Here is a 23,325-nt window from a genome sequence, read left to right as displayed (position 1 = left end):
CAGGCTGTAACTCAAGAACGGTAATAGCTGAAATTTTCACAGATTATTTATATCTGTTGCCGCTATAACAACAAATACTAAAAACAAAATAAAATTAATATTTAAGGGGGCTCCCATACAAAAACACAATTTAAGCCTAATTTTACTCTATAATGATACGGAACCCTTCTAATATAAGATAAGTCTGAATCGCACTTGGCCGATTTTTTGTATTCTAACGTATAGAATAGTATGTATAAGAAATACTATTCTATGCATTAGTATAGAATAGAATGGATAAGAAATACAAAAAACCGGCCAAGTGCGAGTTGGACTCGCCCATGAAGGGTCCGCAGCAGCAATAAGGTTTATTTTTATGAAATTAAAAGGGTTTTGATTTATTTTTATATTTCAGTTGATTTAATGAAAGTTAAATTAAGGTTTACCATTTATGACGTATATAAAAACTACTTATTTAGATCTCGTTTAAACCAATTTCCGTTGGTAGTTTTCATAGTAATGTACATCATATATTTATTTTAGACTTATCATGCGTCTACTTTAAAAGTTAGAGGGGGGGGGGGGGGGACGACGACGACGACACACATTTTACCACTTTGGAAGAGTCTGTCTCGCAAACTATTTAGGTTAGAAAAAAATATGTTAAAAACCTCAATATAATTTTTGAAGACCTATAGATACCCCACACGCGTAGGTCAGATAAAAGGTTGTAAGTCGCGGGCAACAGCTAGTAGTAATATGACAAAAAAGTACATAGGAAATACTATCAAATTCTTTCGAACTGTATTTTTCCTAGGGATAAATCCCTGTGCTGTAAAACCTCCATCAAGAGTCAAGACGTATCATCCTAATTTATTTATATGCAATTATTTATAAGAAAACAAACAGTTTAGCACATTATAACAACAATAAATAGTGAAGTAGCGCATATAAGCCAACAACGCAGATAAACTCATTGTAGTTTTTGCGGCAAGATTTCTTAAAATTATTTTGTAATATTATTGTATACAGTATTGAACAAAATAAAATAATAGGTTTTAATAAATAAATATTACAGTCACATGAAACAATGTGACACACAAGAAATAATCAGTGATCTAAGTTTAATTTCGTTCAGCATATTCATAAAATCAATCATAACACTTTTACAAAACATAGTACAATCATATAGCGCAGTGTTCGCATAGCAATATTCTGCAGTATAACGGAAATGTACAGTAACGCTACTAAATGCAAATTGACCTATATTTATGACAACAATCGCGCGCGCATTACTATCGCAGTGTTTCAATTCAGATTTTACAATAACGATTCCTTACAATTAAATATTAAAGGGCAGACAATGAGTGGACGTATTGCTTGATGGCAAATGCACCCTAAGATTAGAGCAAGACTCGAAATCTATGCATACTTTTATATTAAAGCTGAAAAGTTTCTTTTAACGTGCTTATCTCCCGAGCTACTGCACCGATTTTATGTAATTTGACACAACACTGCATTCTGCGAGTGATTGATTTGATTGATTAAACAAACATCCTTATCGCTGACTGACATTTAGCTTCCAGAACAACGCAAGCACTTCTGTTTTTTGTGCCATGGTAAATTTTCGCTAAAGCCGGCTCATGGCCTTTCATTATGTCGATATAGCAAAATTTTCACACATTTTATATTCGTACACACAGAGCGAAATATATCCCCAATCATTTATAAGAACAAATGTCATTCGTTCACAATTCACGTTGCTAGCGAATTGGTAGGCAAAAATACGCACATTTTGCTGATAAAGCGGTTTAATTCAGCAGCGCCGTTCAATAATAACTGTGTAAAAGTAACAATCATTCACACATGATATTTTATACAAGACATACATAAATTTTGTGCGTATTAAATAGAATGGTCATATCTGTATTTTTGCCATATCCTCGTCACATAATATTGACGGTACAAATTGATTCATATTCCTGTTACTGAGTGTCACATTGAGGATTTATTATTATGGTCAATGTCAATTTGCTTGACAACTTGAAGATGACGCCCGCAACTCCGTTGCGTTAAAATTCATTTATCGCTCGTGAACCGTACATTTTTCCGGGATAAAAGTATCCTATATCCTTTCCCGGTATAATCCAGGGGTCACCAAATGGCGGACCGCGGTCCGCATCTGGACCCCCGACCCACTGTGTGCGGACCAAGCATTTTCGAAGAACATAGTTAAAAATAAATTTCGGTCTCGACTTACTGATGAACATCTCTAGGATTGAATATTGACAATAGCTTGCACCTATTTCACTCCAAACATCAGAGAGATAATTACCTACGAAAATTGACACTTATCTTATCGATGTAAATAAATACCTTTATAAATTCCGTAATTACCTTTTTTTTTTAATGTGTGGACCGCGAAGGTCTCTTTATTTCTTAATAGGGACCCCGAGCGAAAATAATTGGTGACCCCTGATACACCTCAACAAAATCTGTTCAGCGGTTTGGGCGTGAAGAGAGACAGATATACACTTTTGCATTTATAATATTAGTATGGATAGCAATAAAAATTCGCTCACTCTTAGTATTGAATCTTAATGACTAATGCACATACAATAGTATGATTCATATGCAATGTAAAAATAGCATAATATTAAAATAGGAATTAAACAGGCAACCATTTCGGGCACTACAACTATTAGCAAGGCTAAATACAAAAAGCACACAACAGAAAATCTTAAAAATTATTTAGTCAATCGCATAGCTGGATTTTGTAAATGTGGGATTCCATCGCCAAAAATTTAAATGTTTACACAGCAACATTTCACGCTGTTGCTATATTTTTCTGTGAAGTGTTTTTCAACAATATATTATTAGACAAAGATAGCATTTATTGTGAATAACTTGTCTATTATGTGTACAGTGTAATGTAGGTAATACCCATATTTGTAAAAAAACTAAAATTCGTCATACATACATATTACATACATGCACAGCTAAATATAATGGTACCTTTTAATAAATAAAAAAATAATAACACATGACATGTTTACATTACAATGATAATAATTATCGCGTGCATCGAACTTAATTATGTTATCATCGGTTTCGAACAACGTCAAATGAACCAGCGACGATAATAAAAATTGCGTATGTATTGCTTATGTATTTCTGCTTAAGACCGTAAAAAACAAGCAATAACGCCAAATATCTGCATAATATACTTAGTAATTATGTTCAAGATTCCCAATTATAGTATTCTTAGAAACATTTAATTGTTTTCAATCGCAACATTATACTGGTAAATAAAATCCACAATTGCACAGCATTAAGTTTCAATCGGTTCATGAGAGCCTGTATACTTATGTACCTATGCAGTATACAGGCTGTATCTCATGAAACGCTGCATAAAATTATTATTTTAATGGAGCAATGTAGCTTCGTTCCTTATTCGATCAAACATCAAACTGGTGTTGTCTAATAGGCTAAACACAAGGAATATTGAATATATTCCAATACTACTATTTTAATATAACGCATTAAAATAGTAGTATCGAGTGGTGAAAACAAACATCTTGACAAACGGTGAAAATATAATCTTTTATTAAAATCCAGGGCCCTATTCTCGTGCTTCGAATGTCGATTCCATGACATGCTGTCATACTGCTCGAATCTCGTTCGTGTTCATCTATACTAATATTATAAAGCGGAAGAGTTTGTTAGTTTGTTTGTTTCTTTGAACGTGCTGGAACTACTGGTTCGATTTCAGTGTTAGATAGCCCATTTATCGAGGAAGGCTATAGGCTATATTTTATCACGCTTCGACTAATAGGAGCGAAGAAATAGAGGAAAATGTGGAAAAAACGGGGGGAAATTATATGAAAGGGCTTATTTGAACGCGCTCATCTCAGGAACTACAGGTCCGATAAAAAAATATCAGTGTTAGAATAGCCCATTTATCGAGGAAGGCTATAAGCTATATTTTATTTAGACTAATAGGAGCGAAGAAATACAGAAAAATGTGGAAAAAACGGGTAAAATAATTTGAAATGGCTTATCTCACGAACTACTGGAGCAATTAATCTATTTCTTCGCTTCTATTAGTCTTAGCGTGATAAAATATAGCCTATAGCCTTCCTCGATAAATAGGCCATCTAACACTGAAATAATTTTTCAAATCGGACCAGTAGTTCCTGAGATTAGCGCGTTCAAACAAACAAACTAACAAACTCTTCCGCTTTATAATATTAATAAAGTAAGTATAGATAGCGAGATGGAGCAACGTTATATAGGCTCCTGTTGCACGAAACCCTATAAATAGCACCATCATACGTAATACGGATAGGCGTGTTACGTTGTTACGTAACGCCAGGATAATTGATCACAATAGCTCGTTGGACTATATTGGTCATCAGGCATATTCATTCAAGACTGCCATTACTCATTGCCATAAACAATATGAACTAAAGTCCAAACGGCGAATAGAGGCATACAAAATGACAAAGTATGAAATTCTATACCTCATTATTTTGATTAAAGCAAAGGTTCCCAAACTTATTTTGTCTACTGCCCACATTGAGAACAAATTTGAAATTATGTTTTAGCGCCCCATTGTCTAAATTTAAAATTCATCCAGATTAAATAAATCACCACCCAATCCTCTACATAACGCCCCCATTTTTTTTGGGTCCCACATTGCCCCCTTTAGACTTCCACAAAGGGGCGTTATCGCCCATTTTGGGTAAGGCTGGACTTAAGTATGTACTAAGTTCTGTACTAAAGTACTCGAATGTTTTTTTGCTAATATCGAGACAAAAATTTACAACAATTTGTAAACAGTCATTAGTAACTTCGGTGAACCGTACATTTTGAAGCGATAAAAACTTTGAACGTTGCGGAACTATGCCCCGGAACGAGTGGGCCGGCACGACCGGATCAATACCCAGCCCTGGATTTATAAATAGGCCGTATAGGCCGCGGCCTAGGGGTGGCAGCATTCTAGGTGGGCGGCAGATTTCACACTGTATATTGCGAAAATAAAGTGGGCTACACAGAACACTCATAAAAATATAAATCCCACACAATGCCACAGACTTACAGAAACCTGCTTTATGTAAGCAACGCCACAGAATAATGTAACGGGTGTTAATAAACGGCCACTATAGCTTACCATTAAAATCTCTATAGTCTGTACCAAATTTCATCATTATCGGTTAGTATTATGGGATCGGTTGTTGCAATACCTATATGAAAATGATCGCTATTCCACGACACGGCAAAACGTCCGTCCGTTAAAACCTCCTAACAGATAACTTACAGCTACTTGTACGTACCTAAAGACCCTAGTGGTGTAGTAGTTGCAGTCTTCCTCGCTGATCTGTTCTATGGTCAGCTTGATTTCGTCGAGTACCAGTTTCTGTTGCTCACCGATACCGTACGGCCAATACCAGTGACACTTTATCTCGTTCTTCTCAATTATCTTGTTCAGCATGAGTATAGCGCGGCTGTTCTGTTCCCACACCATCAACCAGAAGTGACCGACGGTGCCCACGAGTGGCCCCTGAGTGAGAATGTACTTGCGGTTCGCGCGATCCATCTGTGGACAAAGATATGTTCCATATTGTTTAAGTAAAAGCATATCTACAGATAATCACCAAAACTCACCCAACTCCTCTCCATCCGTTTAGGCCTAATGATATGATTACACGTGCCGACTAGAGTGGGGACTGGGGAGACAGTTCCCTCGGTCGAGTAGGTACTCGGTGCTCACTGAGAGCACTGTCTCGCCAGTCGCCACTACTCGGTAGATGTAATCGAGCCCTTAGAACGTACCAAATAGCTATAAACATACACGAAACAGATAATTCGTGAAGCTACCAGCTATTAATTAATAAAAAAAATGCACGTGAATCATGATACTATGTTAAGAAAATAACTACGATCGCCGCAAACTTATTACATACTTGGTAACATTACCCTGGCACTCATTACTTTTACTTGTCTTACCAGTTAGTACCAGTCACCAGATTCACCATAAACCGCACTACGCGTCAGCGGAACTGCCGTGTAGTGCGGTTTAGCTATAGCTATGCAATTCCATACATATAGATTTTTTTATTGTATCGAGTCGCGTCGCTCCGCTGCGTTGCTGACGCCTTCTGCGGAGATACTATAAAACCAGCTATCCCCAACCCGCGGCCCGTGGGCCGCATGCTGCCCGCCGACGGAACAAAAAGTTTTCTAAGTTCCTGGGTCATGGATGTGTAATAAATATGTGTAATGTGTATCATATAATAAAAATCTTAAATATATGTATTATGTATAGTGTAAAAGTATTAAATATATTTCCGTTGTCTGGTACCCGTAACACAAGTCCTTCAGGTACTTACCACGGGACCAGACTGACGTGGTGTGAAACGTCCATAGATATTATTATTATTTCCAAGATAGTATTAATTTCATTGCAGAAAAGCATACCTACGAAGTACGAGTAAGTTCATAAAACATAAAATGTTATTATCATAATTAGATAAAAACAATTATAATGGCTAGCAAGTAAAACATAATAATGTAGCTTCACAAAATGTTGTAGGAGTTATTAAGCCTTAAAAGGAAATAATAAGGATAGTTATTATTGCCGTTAGCAGGTAACCTTGACCTGGATATTATAGCGTCGTTTTCCATGTGTTGACATTCATTAGAGATGTGCCGGATATCCGTATCCGAATCCATACCTATCTACCTATCCATACCGAAGTAGCTAGTAATCCGTATTTGTTGCTTTTAAGCGGATCTTTTACCTTATCAATTCTTAATTAAAAAGATCTTAAAGATAAAAAATTTAATACATAAGTGCATATTAACGAAAATCTGTTAAACTCCACTCACATCTACAGAATTAGTACTTAGGAGAGTTAACTTGTAATAAAGAGGTCTGTTTTGGGAAAAAACTATTCACCTATTATTCATCTCTTTGATCAATCTGTTTCAAAAGGACGATAAATTAGGCATAATTTAAGAAAATTTAAATCCGTAACCGTATCCGTATTTGTAGATCTTGGGAGTAAATAATCGTATTCAGATACGCATCCATGAACATAATTTCCACGCCAAGCGGACAGGAAAAAAGTCGACGTCTCCGATTTTGATTTAATATTATTTGAATATGTTAGGTATTACCTACACGTGTTATTAATACGTGTGCCAAATATTTTCGTAATACATTTATAATGTCTAAAATCTAGATTGAGAAAAGGGTTACCTCCCGTACTTTATAATAAAGTATTGTACGTTATTTAAGGTAATTGTACTCTGTACTTTATATTAATAATAAAGGGGTACTATTTAATCGAGTGGCTGTAAATTAGTTTTTGAGCGACTGACTGTGAGTGACGAGAAATTAACAGAACAGCAACTTACAAATTATTTATTTGAGTTACTTAAAATAAAAAATGAGCAGCTTCATAATATTTGAGCGACCTAATATCTGTTTGAGTGTTAGCGTTACGTCCTGCATTTTTTTCAATATTTGGAAAATGTATTTTTTATACTGAGCGGCATTTTATCTTAAATGAAGTGTTTCGAATACAAAAACCACTTTGGAAAATACACTAATGAGCAGAGTATAATGAGCTCACATTAAAACAAAAATAAATGAATACGAAACTATTTGATAAAACACTATTAATCAGGGATCCCTAGAACATTTTTTTTTATTACTATCAAGCAAAATTTTTGTGAGTAGCTTCATTTGGATAAAAAGAACAACAATTCTATCTGTGAAAAATCTCGAAAGTGGTAGCTAACAGAGATAGAAACGGATTTCATACTTTGATTTGATGATCCCAAAATAATACATATGTATTGTTCTATTTGTAGGAACTTCAATTATATATAACGGTAAAAGTTTAGAAACATGCCCAACGATTTAGGGGGGGAGGGAGGAGTGGGGGGGGCCTATACATATATAAATATATCTATTTATATATAAAAATCATTAATAAATTATTACATTACACAAATTATAATCCATAATGGAACGTCAAAGAAATGGGTAAAAATTTTAATGGCGACCTATAGCAAAAAAAACTGGCTTCAATTATGAATCGACGAAGTCCCCGCTATGCGGGGCTCTTACTTCTGGGTGGTTTACAAAAAATAATCACGATGGCTAAGGCGGGAGCTTCGCTGCGCTACGCTCCCTTCATCTAACCTTAAACATAAAAGTCGTATTGGGCCAACACGGAGTCCCTTAGACTTAGACTTTAGACATATTGATATTGTGAAACGATAGGTATATAGTTTTGGAATGATGAAATATTCGTCCCCCACTCACCGCAGCCTTGCGATGCCTTGAAAACACTTCGTAAACATCTTTTAAATGCGATTTTCTCATAAATGGGTCTCCTGACGGTGGGAGTGGACAGTGGTACAGGGGGGTTTTCCTCATCCAACCCATCTCAGTACCAAAATCGTTGGGCATGATTCTAAATAAAAAATAAGCTGGTTAGGGTTCTGTAAGCCTTACAGAACCCTAACCAGCTGATTTTTTGTAACATTGTCCTACAAATAGAAAAATCCATAATTAAGGACCATCAAATCAAAGTATAAATCACTTCTATCTGTGATAGTTATTCACTTTCGAGATTTTCATTAAAAACACGTATCAAAGTATAAAATATAAAACCTCAAAATTCAAATAGAATATCAGTAACTAATAATCTATACTAATATTATAAATGCGTCATGCTCTGTCTGTCTGTCTGTCTCGTTTTCACCCCAAAACTACCGAACCGATTGTAATGAAACTTTGTATACAGATAGTCTAAAGCCTGAGAAAGGACATAGGCTACTTTTTTACTGGAAAGAAGGGTTGTAAGGGGGAGAAAATGCGTAATTTTCTCTGTCTAAAGCCTGAGAAAGGACATAGGCTACTTTTTTACTGGAAAGAAGGGTTGTAAGGGGGAGAAAATGCGTAATTTTGCTCAAATTAAGTTAGTTCCAAAAATTCATAATAGATGGCGCCGTGCGTCTCCTACATCGCGCTGACGCTTGCTCAAACGTCTTTCTATAAGAAGTGGTATCTTCTTAAATTTGTTATTTCTTTTTTTACGTAATTTTTTTTATTATTATTAAAATTGGGGCCGTCTATGGACTGTTCGTCCATATCCTTTTGTTTGTTATTTAATTATTTAGATTTTTCGCACCAAGGATAATTGAAATAATACTATATATATATATATATATATATATATATATATATATATATATATATATATATATATATATATATATATATATATATATATATATATAACCAATCATGAAAAACTCAAAGCAGATATGTTACTACCGCGCGCGTTGTGAAGATTCATATAACGTGCCGCGTCTTGTCTTACCTAAATTAATTGAAAATGACGTCGTACGTGTTTCGAAAATGTACCAATTATGACTCGAAAGTAAACAAAACACATGGAATCTCTTACCACATGTCTTAATTGTAATAAATATCTCGATTATTTACATTTTCAATTTATTTTTTGAACAATCTGGAAAAAATCGAATTTTCGTCATAGCTCAGGCGAAGAAAGAGACAGCGATACGATTTGACGTTTAAAAATAGAACTGTCTCTTTTACGTAAATGGTTTTTCATATCTTTTGTTTTACTTATCTGTCAAATTTGTCAATGTTTGCAATTTTGAATTTGAAAATTGTTCGGAAGAGATTTAAGCCGGAAAATAGTATGGACGTAACATATCTGTATAAGTAGAATATCATTGGTAACAAGTAACAATCATGTGCCCTCACACCAATATAGATAACATTATTTTTTGGTAAAAAACATTACTTGTAAACATGTTTTGGGATTTAAATATGAAAAAATGACACAGCCCGTGATATATTATGTAAACACAATCCTATTTATCAATTGTAAAACACAAATTAATGTTACCTAAAAATAAGAATTTATCACAGCTATTTTTGTGATAACATTAATAACAATAATGTTATTATAGTTCAATGCATTTTTATAACATAATTTTATTATTAATATTAAGGACGCTATCACATTTTTTCACAAATATCAGCGATTTTCAGGTACCATTTTAAAGAATTAGGAGTCCCACTGCAAGAATATTTTGGTTTACATATCTGCTTTGAGTTTTTCATGATTGGTTATATATATATATATATATATATATATATATATATATATATATATATATATATATATATATATATATATATATATATATATATATATATATATATATATATATATATATATATATATATATATATATATATATATAAATATAAATATATATATATATATATATATATAAATATATATATATATATATATATATAACCAATCATGAAAAACTCAAAGCAGATATGTTACTACCGCGCGCGTTGTGAAGATTCATATAACGTGCCGCGTCTTGTCTTACCTAAATTAATTGAAAATGACGTCGTACGTGTTTCGAAAATGTACCAATTATGACTCGAAAGTAAACAAAACACATGGAATCTCTTACCACATGTCTTAATTGTAATAAATATCTCGATTATTTACATTTTCAATTTATTTTTTGAACAATCTGGAAAAAATCGAATTTTCGTCATAGCTCAGGCGAAGAAAGAGACAGCGATACGATTTGACGTTTAAAAATAGAACTGTCTCTTTTACGTAAATGGTTTTTCATATCTTTTGTTTTACTTATCTGTCAAATTTGTCAATGTTTGCAATTTTGAATTTGAAAATTGTTCGGAAGAGATTTAAGCCGGAAAATAGTATGGACGTAACATATCTGTATAAGTAGAATATCATTGGTAACAAGTAACAATCATGTGCCCTCACACCAATATAGATAACATTATTTTTTGGTAAAAAACATTACTTGTAAACATGTTTTGGGATTTAAATATGAAAAAATGACACAGCCCGTGATATATTATGTAAACACAATCCTATTTATCAATTGTAAAACACAAATTAATGTTACCTAAAAATAAGAATTTATCACAGCTATTTTTGTGATAACATTAATAACAATAATGTTATTATAGTTCAATGCATTTTTATAACATAATTTTATTATTAATATTAAGGACGCTATCACATTTTTTCACAAATATCAGCGATTTTCAGGTACCATTTTAAAGAATTAGGAGTCCCACTGCAAGAATATTTTGGTTTCAAATGAAAGATAATATATTCATCTCCACGTCTATACCATAAAATTGTTATAGCCACATACAAAATTTTCACATAAATACGTTTTAACCATCACAATAATCGCTAGAGATTAAAATAAACCGACCAAGTGCGAGTTGGACTCGCCCATGAAGGGTTCCGCAGCTGCAATAAGGTTTATATTTATGAAAATAAAAGGTCTTTGATTTATTTTTATATTTCAGTTGATTTAATCTTATATCTTTAAACGAGCAATTCTTGTATATATATATTACTAGCTGTGTGACCGAGCTTTGCTCGGTATCCGATGAAAATGACATTTTCTAGAAATGATTTCTAGCTAGATCGATTTATCGCCCCCGAAACCCCCTATATACTACATTTCATGAAAATCGTTGGGGCCGATTCCGAGATTCCAATTATATCTTATCTTATATCTTTAGAAGTTAGAGGGGGGGAGGACATACATTTTACCACTTTGGAAGAGTCTCTCTCGCAAACTATTCAGGTTAGAAAAAAATTATATAAGAAGCCTCAATATGATTTTTGAAGACCTATCCATAAATACCCCACACGCATAAGTTAGATGAAAACATTTTTTTTTGTTTCAGTTGTACCTACCAGTTTACCAGTTGTTTTAGTTGTAACTTGTACCCCTAATTTTTTTTATAATTTTTCCATTTTTGTATCAAAATCTTAATGCGGTTCACAGACTACATCCTCTTACCAAGTTTCAATAGTATAGTTCTTATAGTTTCGGAGAAAAGTGGCTGTGACATACGGACGGACATACAAACAGACAGACATGACGAATCTATAAGGGTTCCGTTTTTTGCCATTTGGCTATGGAACCCTAAAAAATGGGGTTTGATTAGGTACCATTATAGCTAAATACACTGAACTAAGGAAAATAAATATACAAAAAAATTGTTGCTTATTTAGTCCCGGGCTGTACGAATAGCTAAATATTTTATATAAAAATAAATAACATTTCCATTTATAAGAAAAATAGGAAACGCTCTCAAATTTCTTCATACAAGGCGCGCTGATAATGAATGTTATTTTGATGTCCTTAACGTTGATATTCGTACTGACCTGCTAATTTATGTAATAATTTTTGTGATAGCGTCCTTAATATAATTTTATTTTAAGCGGCCTATTACAACTTTTTTAAAGTTACCTAATATTAGCCTTTTGGCTACATATTAAATATTTTTTATCAATCACACAGAGGTAAAATGAGTCATGCTGTAATGTTTTTTTATAACAAAATTTACAAGCCAAGTTGAGAGTGTCTAAACACACTAGGCCGAAGTTACGCGGCGTAAATTACGCATGATTACGTCAACGCATACAAAATATGGATGGAACGCGACGGAGTAGTGTGTCATCGGTAACTTAAAATACATTGCGGGCATGCATACATGCGGAATTATCGCCGCATAACTTCGGCCTAGTGTGTTTAGACACTAAAAGGCACTATTCTATATTCTGACATACCTTGACCAAATTTGCATTGATGTAGTCTCCTTCACATCTTTTAAGTATGACACGGCTATGATCATACGGGTTGACATCTCTGTAGCGGTTCAGAGGTCTGTTTTGAGGCTTTTTCGCTTCTGTACATGTGTAGGGGTATAATTGACACTCGCTTCCAATTTTCTGTAAAAATAAGTGTGAACAGTTCAATAGCAAATGGAAAATATATTTTGTTATGAAATAACAATATCAAAATTAATTTGTAGCCTTAGCAAACAAATAAACAATGAGAATATACTCTGAAGTTCATGAAAGGAGTTTTCTCAGAAGTTCACTTTAGGTGGAGGGTTCTTCAAGATTACTCATAATTAGGAAAACTGCTTATTCAAGTACTTTTGTTGGTTTTTCTACTACTTTTTTAATGAGATTTTTTAAATGACTTTCAGAAATTACCATGTTTAAGATAAATTGTCATTCGGATGTGATTCTCTCGGCAATGCTAAATTCTAATTAACAAATTGGTTTAACTGTAACTTTCTTTTTATTTATTTGTCTTTACATTTTTTGGATTATTACTGTCTACTACAATATTATAACAGAATGTTTATAAATTTACACAAAATTACAAATATTTATATGAGGACCGTATTATAAAGTATTTTTTTAGGTTAAAGTTTGTAAGTATTTTTAGTAGTTTTAGGGTACCGTATTTTATGAACAGACTAGCACCCCGCCCCGGTTTCGCATCGGGTACAAAATATATTTTATTTTATTTTATTTTTATTTTATCAGGAAAACATACAGTGATTTGATTTACAATATACATATAGCCACTGAAAAAATGATTAAAATCGATTCTGCAGTTTTGACTTGTATTCATTATTGATCATGGACCTGTGGCCCGCATTGGTCAGTACCGCCGCAAAAGCTACTTCCCGCAATTTTTAATGTAATATCTTCGAAAACATTCATTTAAATCATATGATGTAAAGGGCCATATAGATCTAAATTAAATCAACAATGTATTTTTTTTTTGTCCTTTTGTGCTATCAGCAATCAGCTTTATGGAAGCTATAATCTGATGGAGTCGCTTTTAATAGGAGTAAGTGGATGTTGTTCCCTTGAACATCATTCCATGTCTAAAATCTGTTTCCTTTTAAGGCGAACAGTGTCTCCTGTAGTATTAAGGAGATTTTGCGCAAGTACATTTTTGTGTTCTGTAAGTCTGTTCTTATATTTACTGGTGTATGAATTTACTGTTTCCTTTATTGTATCTATTTGCAGGTGTTCATGGATTTCTGAGTTCCGAATAAACCATGGCGCATTTGTTAGAGTTCTGAGCACATTGTTTTGGAACCTTTGCAGGATTTCTATGTTTGAGTTACTTGCGGAGCTCCAGAGTTCTATGCCATAGGTCCAGATCGGCTTGATAATACTTTTGTACACAAGTAGTTTATTGGTCAAAGATAGCTGAGTTACGACCTATCAGCCACAGTAGGCCTTTAAATTTCATATTCGCTTCATATTTTTTGCTTTGATGTGCTTGGCCCATGTGAGTCGCTTGTCCAGGTGCATACCAAGATATTATACAGTCGCTTTTTGGCAGCACTTCACCTTCTAAGTGCACTGGCGAGCATTCTTTTCGTCTCAAGGTGAAAGTTATGTGTATAGATTTTGTGCTACTGGATTTTATTCTCCATTTGTTCAGCCATTTATTTATTTTGTTAAGTTGAACTTGGAGTTTTTCAGATGCCTTCTCGGGATCGCTATCACTAGCAAGGCATGCCGTATCGTCTGCAAAGGTAGCTGTTTCCACTTCTTCAGTCTGAGGGAGATCTGCCGTGTACAGTGTATATAGCATTGGTCCTACCACTGAGCCCTGGGGTACTGACGCTTGGATGTCATATAGTTCAGATGTCTCTTCTTCATATTTTACTTGGAACTTTCTGTTGGTCAAGTACGATCTTATAATCATGTAATAAGAGTTGGGTAGCAGTGTTTTGAGCTTATAAAGCAATCCCTTGTGCCAGACTCTGACAAAGGCTTGCTGGACGTCCAGGAAAACTGCAGAACAGTACTGTATCTTTTCAAGCGACTGTCTTATTTTGTGGACAACTCGGTGCACTTGCTTTACGGTCGAATGTCTTGTTCGAAATCCAAATTGGTGGTCGGGTACTAGTTTGCCTTTTTCAAGAATAGGTTGTAGTCTGCTGAGATACGAGGGCTGCTATTTATGTATCCGGAATTAAAAAAAGAAACAAACATATATCATTTAATATGGTTTTATTGCTTTTCAAAATATTCGCCGCGATGATCGACACACTTTTGCATACGCTGGAACCAATTTTCATAGCACTTTTTCCATTCTGATTGAGGTATCTCCAAAACGTGCATTTTGAACGCATCAACAGCCTCTTCGCGGCTCGAAAAACGGTGACCACGTAATTTGTTCTTCGCGTATGGAAATAAAAAGAAATCGTTAGGTGCCAAATCAGGGCTGTACGGCGGATGACCAGTCAATTCGATCTTTTGACCCTCCAAAAACTGAGTTGTTTCAGCTGAGGTGTGACAGCTAGCATTGTCGTGATGTAATATGATTCTGCGTTGTCGGTTATCCTTTCTCATTTCTTCAAAGACTTCTGGTAAACAAATGGTCGTATACCATTCAGAATTAACCGTTTTACGATTCTCTAATGGCACTGTAGCCACATGTCCATTAATTCCAAAAAAACAGGCGACCATTTGCTTCAAAGTACTTTTTGCACGAGTAACTTTTGTTGGTTTCGGCTCATCTTGGAACACCCACACCGTTGACTGTTGTTTAGTTTCGGGGTCATATGCATAGATCCAAGATTCATCACCTGTGTAGATATTATAAACGGCTTTTGACGTACCACGGTTGTATTTTTTTATCATTTTTTTGCACCAATCGACACGAGCCCGTTTTTGATCGATTGTCAAGTTGTGCGGAATCCAACGCGAACATATTTTTTTTACAGCCAAATGTTCGTGTAATATCTTATGTATGCTCGTCATACTTATGCCTAAGGACGCCTCTATCTCGCGATATGTAACATGACGATCACGCATTATTAGTTCCCGCACAGCATCTATATTTTGTGGGACAACAGCTGTTTTTGGGCGACCTTCTTTATTTTCATCCGTGAGCATAGACCGCCCACGATTAAATTCACTGTACCAGTGATAAACAGTGGTTTTTGATGGTGCTTCATCTCCAAAAGTTGCGGTGAGTTGAATAAAGCACTGTTGTTGATTTAGCCCACGCCGAAAATCGTAGTAAATCATTGCACGAAAATGTTCACGCGTTAAATCCATGGCAAATGAAGACACGCAATTTTCAAAATGACGCCACAATGGAAAAATAATTGACAGTCACATGAAACAAAATGTATTCTTCAACCAAAGAGTTCTATTTTCAAATGTTGTAATTACTTTTTAAATATTGTTCTTGTAAGTGGCCAGTTCCGGATACATAAATAGCAGCCCTCGTATAGCTTTTCGAACACCTTTGACAGGATCGGGAGAAGACTGATAGGTCTGAATGACCTTAGTTCTGTTGGAGGTTTACCTGGTTTGGGTATCATAATTATCTGTGATACTTTCCAAAGCTCTGGAAAATATTGGATTCTGAATATTGCGTTAATTAGCATTGTTAAATACACAATTGCTTTTTTTGGCAGCCTTTTAAGTATTTCGGCAGTAATGAGATCAAATCCTGGCGCCTTTTTGTTTTCTAGGCGTAATATTGTTTTGTAAACTTCTTTTGGTGTTACAAGTTTAAGTGGGGGACTTAGTTGTTGGTCACTCGCCAGGAATGCATCAATCTCACGTTCAAAATCTATATCATCAGATTCGTTTGGCTTAAACACCTGACTTAAATGGTGGGCAAATAGTTCAGCTTTTTCTTTAGCTCGGCGGATCCATGGACCATTTGGTGGTTTTAGTGGCGGTATACATTGTTGTGGCCTTTTAAGGTCTTTCGTAATTTTCCATAATGAATAATTATCCTTCTTTAATGCTGAAAGAGATGAGATTTTTTCTTTGAACATACTGTCTCTATTTTCCTTAATCATTGTTTTGAGCTCTCTTGCTGCTTTTAGATAAAGAGCTTTATGTCCTGCATGTCGGCTCAGTTGCCACCGTCTACGAAGTCGTCTTTTTTCTTGTAATTTGAGGCGAATTAAGTAGGGTATATTTTGAAGAGATTCAGTAGGTTTTAGATTCGGTGTAGCGCGCCAGGCAGCTGTTTGTATCGCGTTGGTGATATAGAAGGTTGCCTTCTCAATATCGTCTTCAGTTTTCAACTTCACATTGAGATCAATGATGTCTTCAAGGTGTTCAGAGAATGCGTTCCAGTCAGTTTTTTTATTGTACAATACGGGTTTAGATTTTTTATAGATAGCTGTTGCGCTAATAGTTGCTATAACAGGACTGTGGTCAGATAGGCAGTCGGCCGATGATTCCACTTTCACATATACATGGGATAATCCTTTGGTTACATAAAAGTCAAGAAGATCTGGTGTTCTATTCAAATCTGTAGGCCAATAAGTAGGTTCCCCTGTTGATAGTGATGAGAGCTGAAGTTTTTCTAGGCATTTTTTTAGTTCTCGGCCTCGAGTAGTGGCTAATCTAGAGCCCCAGTGTGGGTGTTTACAGTTCCAGTCTCCGCCACAAATGTACTTATGTCCAAGAGCCATGAAGTAAGTAGTGAGCATATCTTCTTTCAGTTTATGTTCTGGGGGGCAGTAGATGGCACTTATACTAATGGGACCCATGTTTGTTTCCACAGTAATTGTAGTTGCCAGGAGATATTCCTCTCTAAATTTGCTATGTAGATAGTGCTTTATGTTCTTTTTTATGATGACAGCAGTTCCTCCATTTGATGTGTTTCCGGGATGGTTTGTTGTGTATATATTATATTCGTTATATTTCACCGACTTTTGGTCATTAAGGTGTGTTTCAGATATGAGCGCAATGTCTATCTTGTTTATCTTGATCAACGTTTCTAGGTCATATTGGTTTGGGATTAAGGGTAATAATACGCAATGAGGTCATTATTATTTATTTTCTACGAGTTTGGTGATGAGGGCTAGCATCGAATCCACAAGTGCTATTAGTTGGTCTATCTTTTCAGCTTGTTTACAGATCAGTTCTTCTAGATTATTATATCTAAGATTTTCGTCAGGTGTTTGGTGGTAACTGTGGTCAGATCCAGATATATCTTTATCGCAAAGTGTTCTCTGCGACGTTTCTTGGTCGTCTGTATTCTTATTGTCTTGTTGTTGTCCTGATTTTCTTTTTGATTTTGCGTGTTGTTCTTAGTTTATTCGTAAGTTTTTGTGTCATTGCTCGCTTTTTTCGCCGGTGTTTTGTTTTGGGAGGATTTGTTAATGATGTCATTATATCTGTGGGGTCCATAGTTCGTTTCTAGAGTTGGTATTTTGTCTTTTTGGTTTTCCGTTCTTGGTGTCATTTTGCTTTCATTTTCTACTAGAGGTCGGGTTTTATGGTGTGGTGTTTGTTTAAGCAATTTTAGCTTTTTTCTCGATAGTATTTCTTTATATACTTGACATCCTTTATAACTAGCTGGATGAGCACCAGAGCATAATGCACATACAGCCGGTGTATTTTTGTCAATTATACAAGATGTTGTTTGTGTGGACCTGCACATTTCACACATCTGTACGGCCTCATGCAATTGTTTTTTGTATGTCCGTATTGTTGGCATCTATTGCATTGGACTACTGTGATAGTTGGTTTTCTAGGATCTTCAATTGTGACTACTTGATTGTAGATGTATCTTATTGTTTTTATTAAATTATTGTTTTCGTTTGGGTAGACGTTGACAAAGAAGACATTCATAGGTTCTTTAGTACCTTTCCTGCGGGCTGTAACTATTTCACCCTTTACCTTGTTTCCAGTTTCTTCTATTGCTTGAACAATTGCGTCCACTGGAGTGCTGTGGTGAAGATTTTTGAAGACAAATCTTGGGCATCTTTCTTGTTTGTATGTAAAAGTGTGCCCAATTAATCCTTTACTCCGTATGTGTTCAATCATAGTCTTGTATATCTCAATGGTTTTTGTAGATATTGACAGTTGGTTCTTTGATAAGATTCTGTAAGAGTAATCTTCAGCTTTTACGAGCTCTGCAATGAAGTCTGTTAACATTTACAAGACCTAATCTTCTATACCATATAGTATAATTGGTGGTGGTTTAGATGTTTTTTGTTCCTTGCTTGTCTCAATTATGTCTGCATCACAGTCCAAGTTTAATACGGAGAAACTATTAGAAGTGGGAATATTTTCTTCGTGGTCCCAGATGATGTCACAGGCTTTGAGCATATCTTGTTTGCGAGATGTGTAAGTTTTAGCTAGCTTAGAGCATTTTTGTTCGCTTCCATTTGGTGAGCGTAGCCTTTTTTGTTTTGGTTCTGGCTGCCTTTGCCAGCTCATGTTTGGTTTGTTTGGTCCTGTTGTGGAGTCCTTGTAGAAGTATCACTTGTAGACAAAGATCTTTGTCTATTAAATAACCCTGGGTGGAAGAGTTGCTGTGTTAACAGTTTGTGTTTGTTTGACGACGACGACGCATGGGGTTGCAAAATTTGTCCCCCCAGAATATGTGGGACAATGTATTTAAGTTATTTAATTGGATAAGAATTAATGCTGTATAAATTATTAAATTTGCTTTGAAAAATCGCCATTATTTGTCGTAAAAAGAAAATGACAAAAAAATGTTATTGTGGGATATCCATAAGAGATAGACATATACCATCGTGGAGTTTCAATGTGTACAATACTTTGTACATTATTTTGATAAATCTCATAGGGTTCAACCTGTGTTTGCAATGTAAGCCGAAAAAAAAGTAATTATTTACAACATCACATTAGAATAGAAACCCCAACAACAACACTATTTCTCATTTTCTCCACTGTTTAATGAATATTATTATACCTATAACCTTCCTCTTGAATCACTCTATCTATTATAGAAAACTGCATCAAAATCCGTTGCGTAGTTTTAAAGATTAAAGGGAACAAAGGGACATGAGGGAAAAAATAGCACTTGTACTACTATCTATTCTGTGGTACAAGTAACACCGACTTTCTTCAAAATACCAGACATTGTTCTGTCCGGTATGATTGTTTATTTTTTACCGGACAGGCCTCGAAAATACCGGACTGCACGCTTAAATACCGGACATCTGGCAACCCTATGTGTAGATTACCAATGCATTCAACAATAAGTCTACTTAGCTTTATCGCTAGAACTGACGACACATTACATTAAACATTAGATATCCATACATCTTTTTTATAGCTACTTTTACAAGAGAAAGCTAATTAATAATTACTAGTAGGTGGCTAATGCAAATTGTTGGACAGTGCACGGATATTTCTGTTATAGCAGCAGGTAATTCGTGCGTGGCATCGATACACAAAAACTTACGCGTCAGAATACAAACTTACTTGATAAGTAATCGTCCAGGCATTTCTGTTGGCAATATCCATGTATTCGGCTTCGACGTTGTTCGTATTCATCTTTTCGCCGTTCATTGTAGAGCTATATCATTTCAAACCAGTTAGAACAAAGTATGTATTCGACTTCTGCCGGATGCCGATAACACTATGTTTTTTATCAAATCCGAAGTAATTATGAGTCTGTTATATAAACGATTGCTCGAATATTGTAAAAATACTGTATCATGCGGATTTATAACTAATATTTAAACAACCACCAATATAAAACACGTTACATGAAAAAGAGTAAACGAATATGTCTAGCTGTATAGTTTGCGAATGAGTTGTTCACTTGCGTCACATCGCCCAATCATTCATTTTTTTTAATAAGATTTTATGGCCTGGTAACAAATCAATCATTCATTCACTACCTACCAAAGACAATTAAGGGGGTGACAGACACGCGAGTAAGTACGCGGACTTATGGCTCGACGACCTTACTCGCCTGCGTGTCACGGTGTCACCTAAAGTTGGCGTACTTAAAGATTGCCGCGTAAGTTCGCCGTCTTAGAATTTTACTCGTAGCTCGTACCGTGTGACGTTTCTGGCAAGTGGCAGCACTGCGAGACGCGAGCCGCGAGCCGCGAGCCGCGACTCGCGAGCCGCCAGGCAGTGTTGCCAACACAACTGATACAAAATTTGCTAAACTACTGTTAAAATTTACTGTAATTAATGCTAAAAATTATGCTAACATTTTTCAGTCAAATAAAACGTTTTTTTATTTTATATCAGCTTTAATAATCAACAAAATCGCAATTTATTTTATGTTATCAAACAAAATATTAATTTACTGGTGTTCATCGATAACTGATGCTGCTGATGTACCTACCTACATGTAGACGTAGAAAATTCATTGTCCAAACTATAAATCACCTTGGTACCATGAAGTTAATATACCTAGCGGAATAAAGCAACAATTTCGAGCTGTCAAAACTCAAACGAAACCGAAATTGGTTTTCATCTGTGTGAAAAATATGTACATACGTATACTCTTAAACTTTTCAATTTAGTTTTTTCTTATTAGTTTTTAAAACGTAATATGATATTATTCCTAAATAATACAAAGCTTCTTCGTCGACGACATGGTAATCCAGTGTACTTGTGTGTCACCGACGCGAGCCGAGTAAGTTCGCGGACTTAAAACCCGCGTACTTAAAGTTCGTACGTCTATCACCGACGCGAGCTGAGTAAGTTCGCGAACTTAAAACCCGCGTACTTTAAGTTCGTACGTCTGTCAGGCCTTTTATTATACGAGCGGGGATTAGAGCGGGAGCATACGAGTAGCATGAATATTAATTTTAATCAGTGATTGCCAAAGTTTTGTTGATTACAGACCCTACGTATGAACTTTCTCTTATTCGTAACATATGTTTAAGTTACTAGAAACAACATTTTAACCACTATTCAGAGTCTTTTGATAAATTTCAAGGATTTCCCTCGATTGCTCATAGATCCCATCATCAGTTCACCACTTTCGTAATTATTATACAAAATCAAGATGATATCCTATACAACAACACAAGAATTTTGAAATGGGTCCACAAACAGCTTAATAATCTGCTTCGATGCAAAATATCACGAAAAGCGTCAATAATTGGGTCATAATGGTATAATTATGATTGTGATGATGATGATCAATTAAATTGATGTATTGGCTTATGCTTTCAGTTGTTTAAACAACACCGAAATCCCCGAACCTGTATCTATAAGGATTCAAAAGTTCTGTTAGGTACCTTTGGATCCAGGGTATAACCTGGTGCGAAATCTTACTTTTTGGTAGCATTTACCTCGAATGCTTCAGAAAAAATTAAAATCACTATATGTTTCCATACAAATCGATTCCTCCAGGATCCCATCATCAGATCACCACTTCTGTGAACATGGTACCAAATTCGAGTTAAACCCTATATAACACAAAAAGAATTTTAAAAAATCGGATCACAAACGGCTGAGTTATCGTTGAACATACAAAAAAAAGATACATACAGCCGAACGTATTACCTCCTCCTTTTTGGAAGTCGGTAAAAACTACTGGACCGATTTTTAAAATTCTTTCACCATTCGAAACTCGAAAGCTACATTATCCACGAGTAGTATAGGCTAAATTTTATTCAGGAAAAAATAGGTTTCCGTAAGATATTTGGGTTTTTTGAAGATAAGGTGTAAAAAAATCAACCAGAAAAATTATTTATTTTGCATACGCTGCCGAAAGCACTTATTCCACCTTACTAAATTTAGACATCTAAATGATTCAGTAACTAATTTTAGTCAAGTGGAATAGCATTTAGAAAGTTACTAAATGCTATTCCACTTGACAAAATTTCGTTAAGTAAATCATTTAGACGTCTAAATTTAGTAAGGTGGAGTAAGCGCTTAAACTATAAAAGATAGAACCATAAAATTATAATTAATTGTAGATCTTATAAATATCTACAAAAAAGTCCGCGACACTGAGTGAGGCCCATAAAGTTAATATAACTAGCGGAATAGAGCAACAATCTCGAGCTGTCAAACGAAACCGAAATTGGTTTCATCTATGTGCAAAAATATGTGTAGGTACGTACACACTTAAAGTCTGTCAAGAAAGTGAAGAAATTATAAAGTGGCAACATCGTAGTGTCATCCCCTTTTTCTGATTGATTTGAAAGGGATGACACTACGATGTTGCCACTTTCTAATTTATTCACTTTCTTGACAGACTTTACACAAGCATGATTGAACATGATTTCTATGAAATTAAATTGTCATCGTGCGGCACGTGCCGACTGGACGTCAAAAAAGAGTGCTACTGTCATGTATCATACGACTGTTTTTACCACGCAGTGTCACTGATATTGACATCTCTCTTGCTCACGCCTTTGTTTCTCTATTCCGCTACGTATATTATGGTGAGGCCCATAGACTTAATATATACATTTTTTTATATAAAAAATCTTGAATTTTTTGGACTACATTAAACGCGTTTATTTTACTCATGCTATTAATCCTTATCAAAATAAACTATTTAATCACTAAGTACAGTTAATGTAGATAATCATTATTTGGTCATTGAATGACTAAAATTGGACGTTTGGTTTTGAAGTTACGGCGAAATTAAAATATGTATTACGATTTCTACTGCATG

At 35.0% G+C, this 23,325-nt stretch overlaps 1 protein-coding gene across 2 annotated transcripts in view; it reads right to left on the bottom strand.

The window, feature by feature from the left end:
- The window catches only part of LOC121738930 (tyrosine-protein phosphatase non-receptor type 61F-like), a 33,088-nt gene extending 12,603 nt beyond the window's left edge, over nucleotides 1–20,485 (bottom strand). For both annotated transcript variants that reach the window (XM_042131210.1, XM_042131209.1), the window contains exons 1-3: nucleotides 20,151–20,485; nucleotides 12,684–12,845; nucleotides 5,316–5,578 (exon numbers count right to left, since the gene is read on the bottom strand). In XM_042131210.1, the coding sequence (XP_041987144.1) occupies nucleotides 5,316–5,578; nucleotides 12,684–12,845; nucleotides 20,151–20,237 (512 nt within the window). In that variant the 5' untranslated portion in view covers nucleotides 20,238–20,485. The remainder of the gene's footprint in view (nucleotides 1–5,315; nucleotides 5,579–12,683; nucleotides 12,846–20,150) is intronic.
- Nucleotides 20,486–23,325: the final 2,840 nt, after the last annotated feature.

The sequence above is a fragment of the Aricia agestis genome, chromosome Z, assembly GCF_905147365.1.
Source record: "Aricia agestis chromosome Z, ilAriAges1.1, whole genome shotgun sequence".
In the NCBI taxonomy this organism is placed as follows: Eukaryota; Metazoa; Arthropoda; class Insecta; order Lepidoptera; family Lycaenidae; genus Aricia; species Aricia agestis.
Note: the sequence above shows the minus strand (reverse complement) of the source record. Positions and strands in the feature narration are given on the sequence as shown.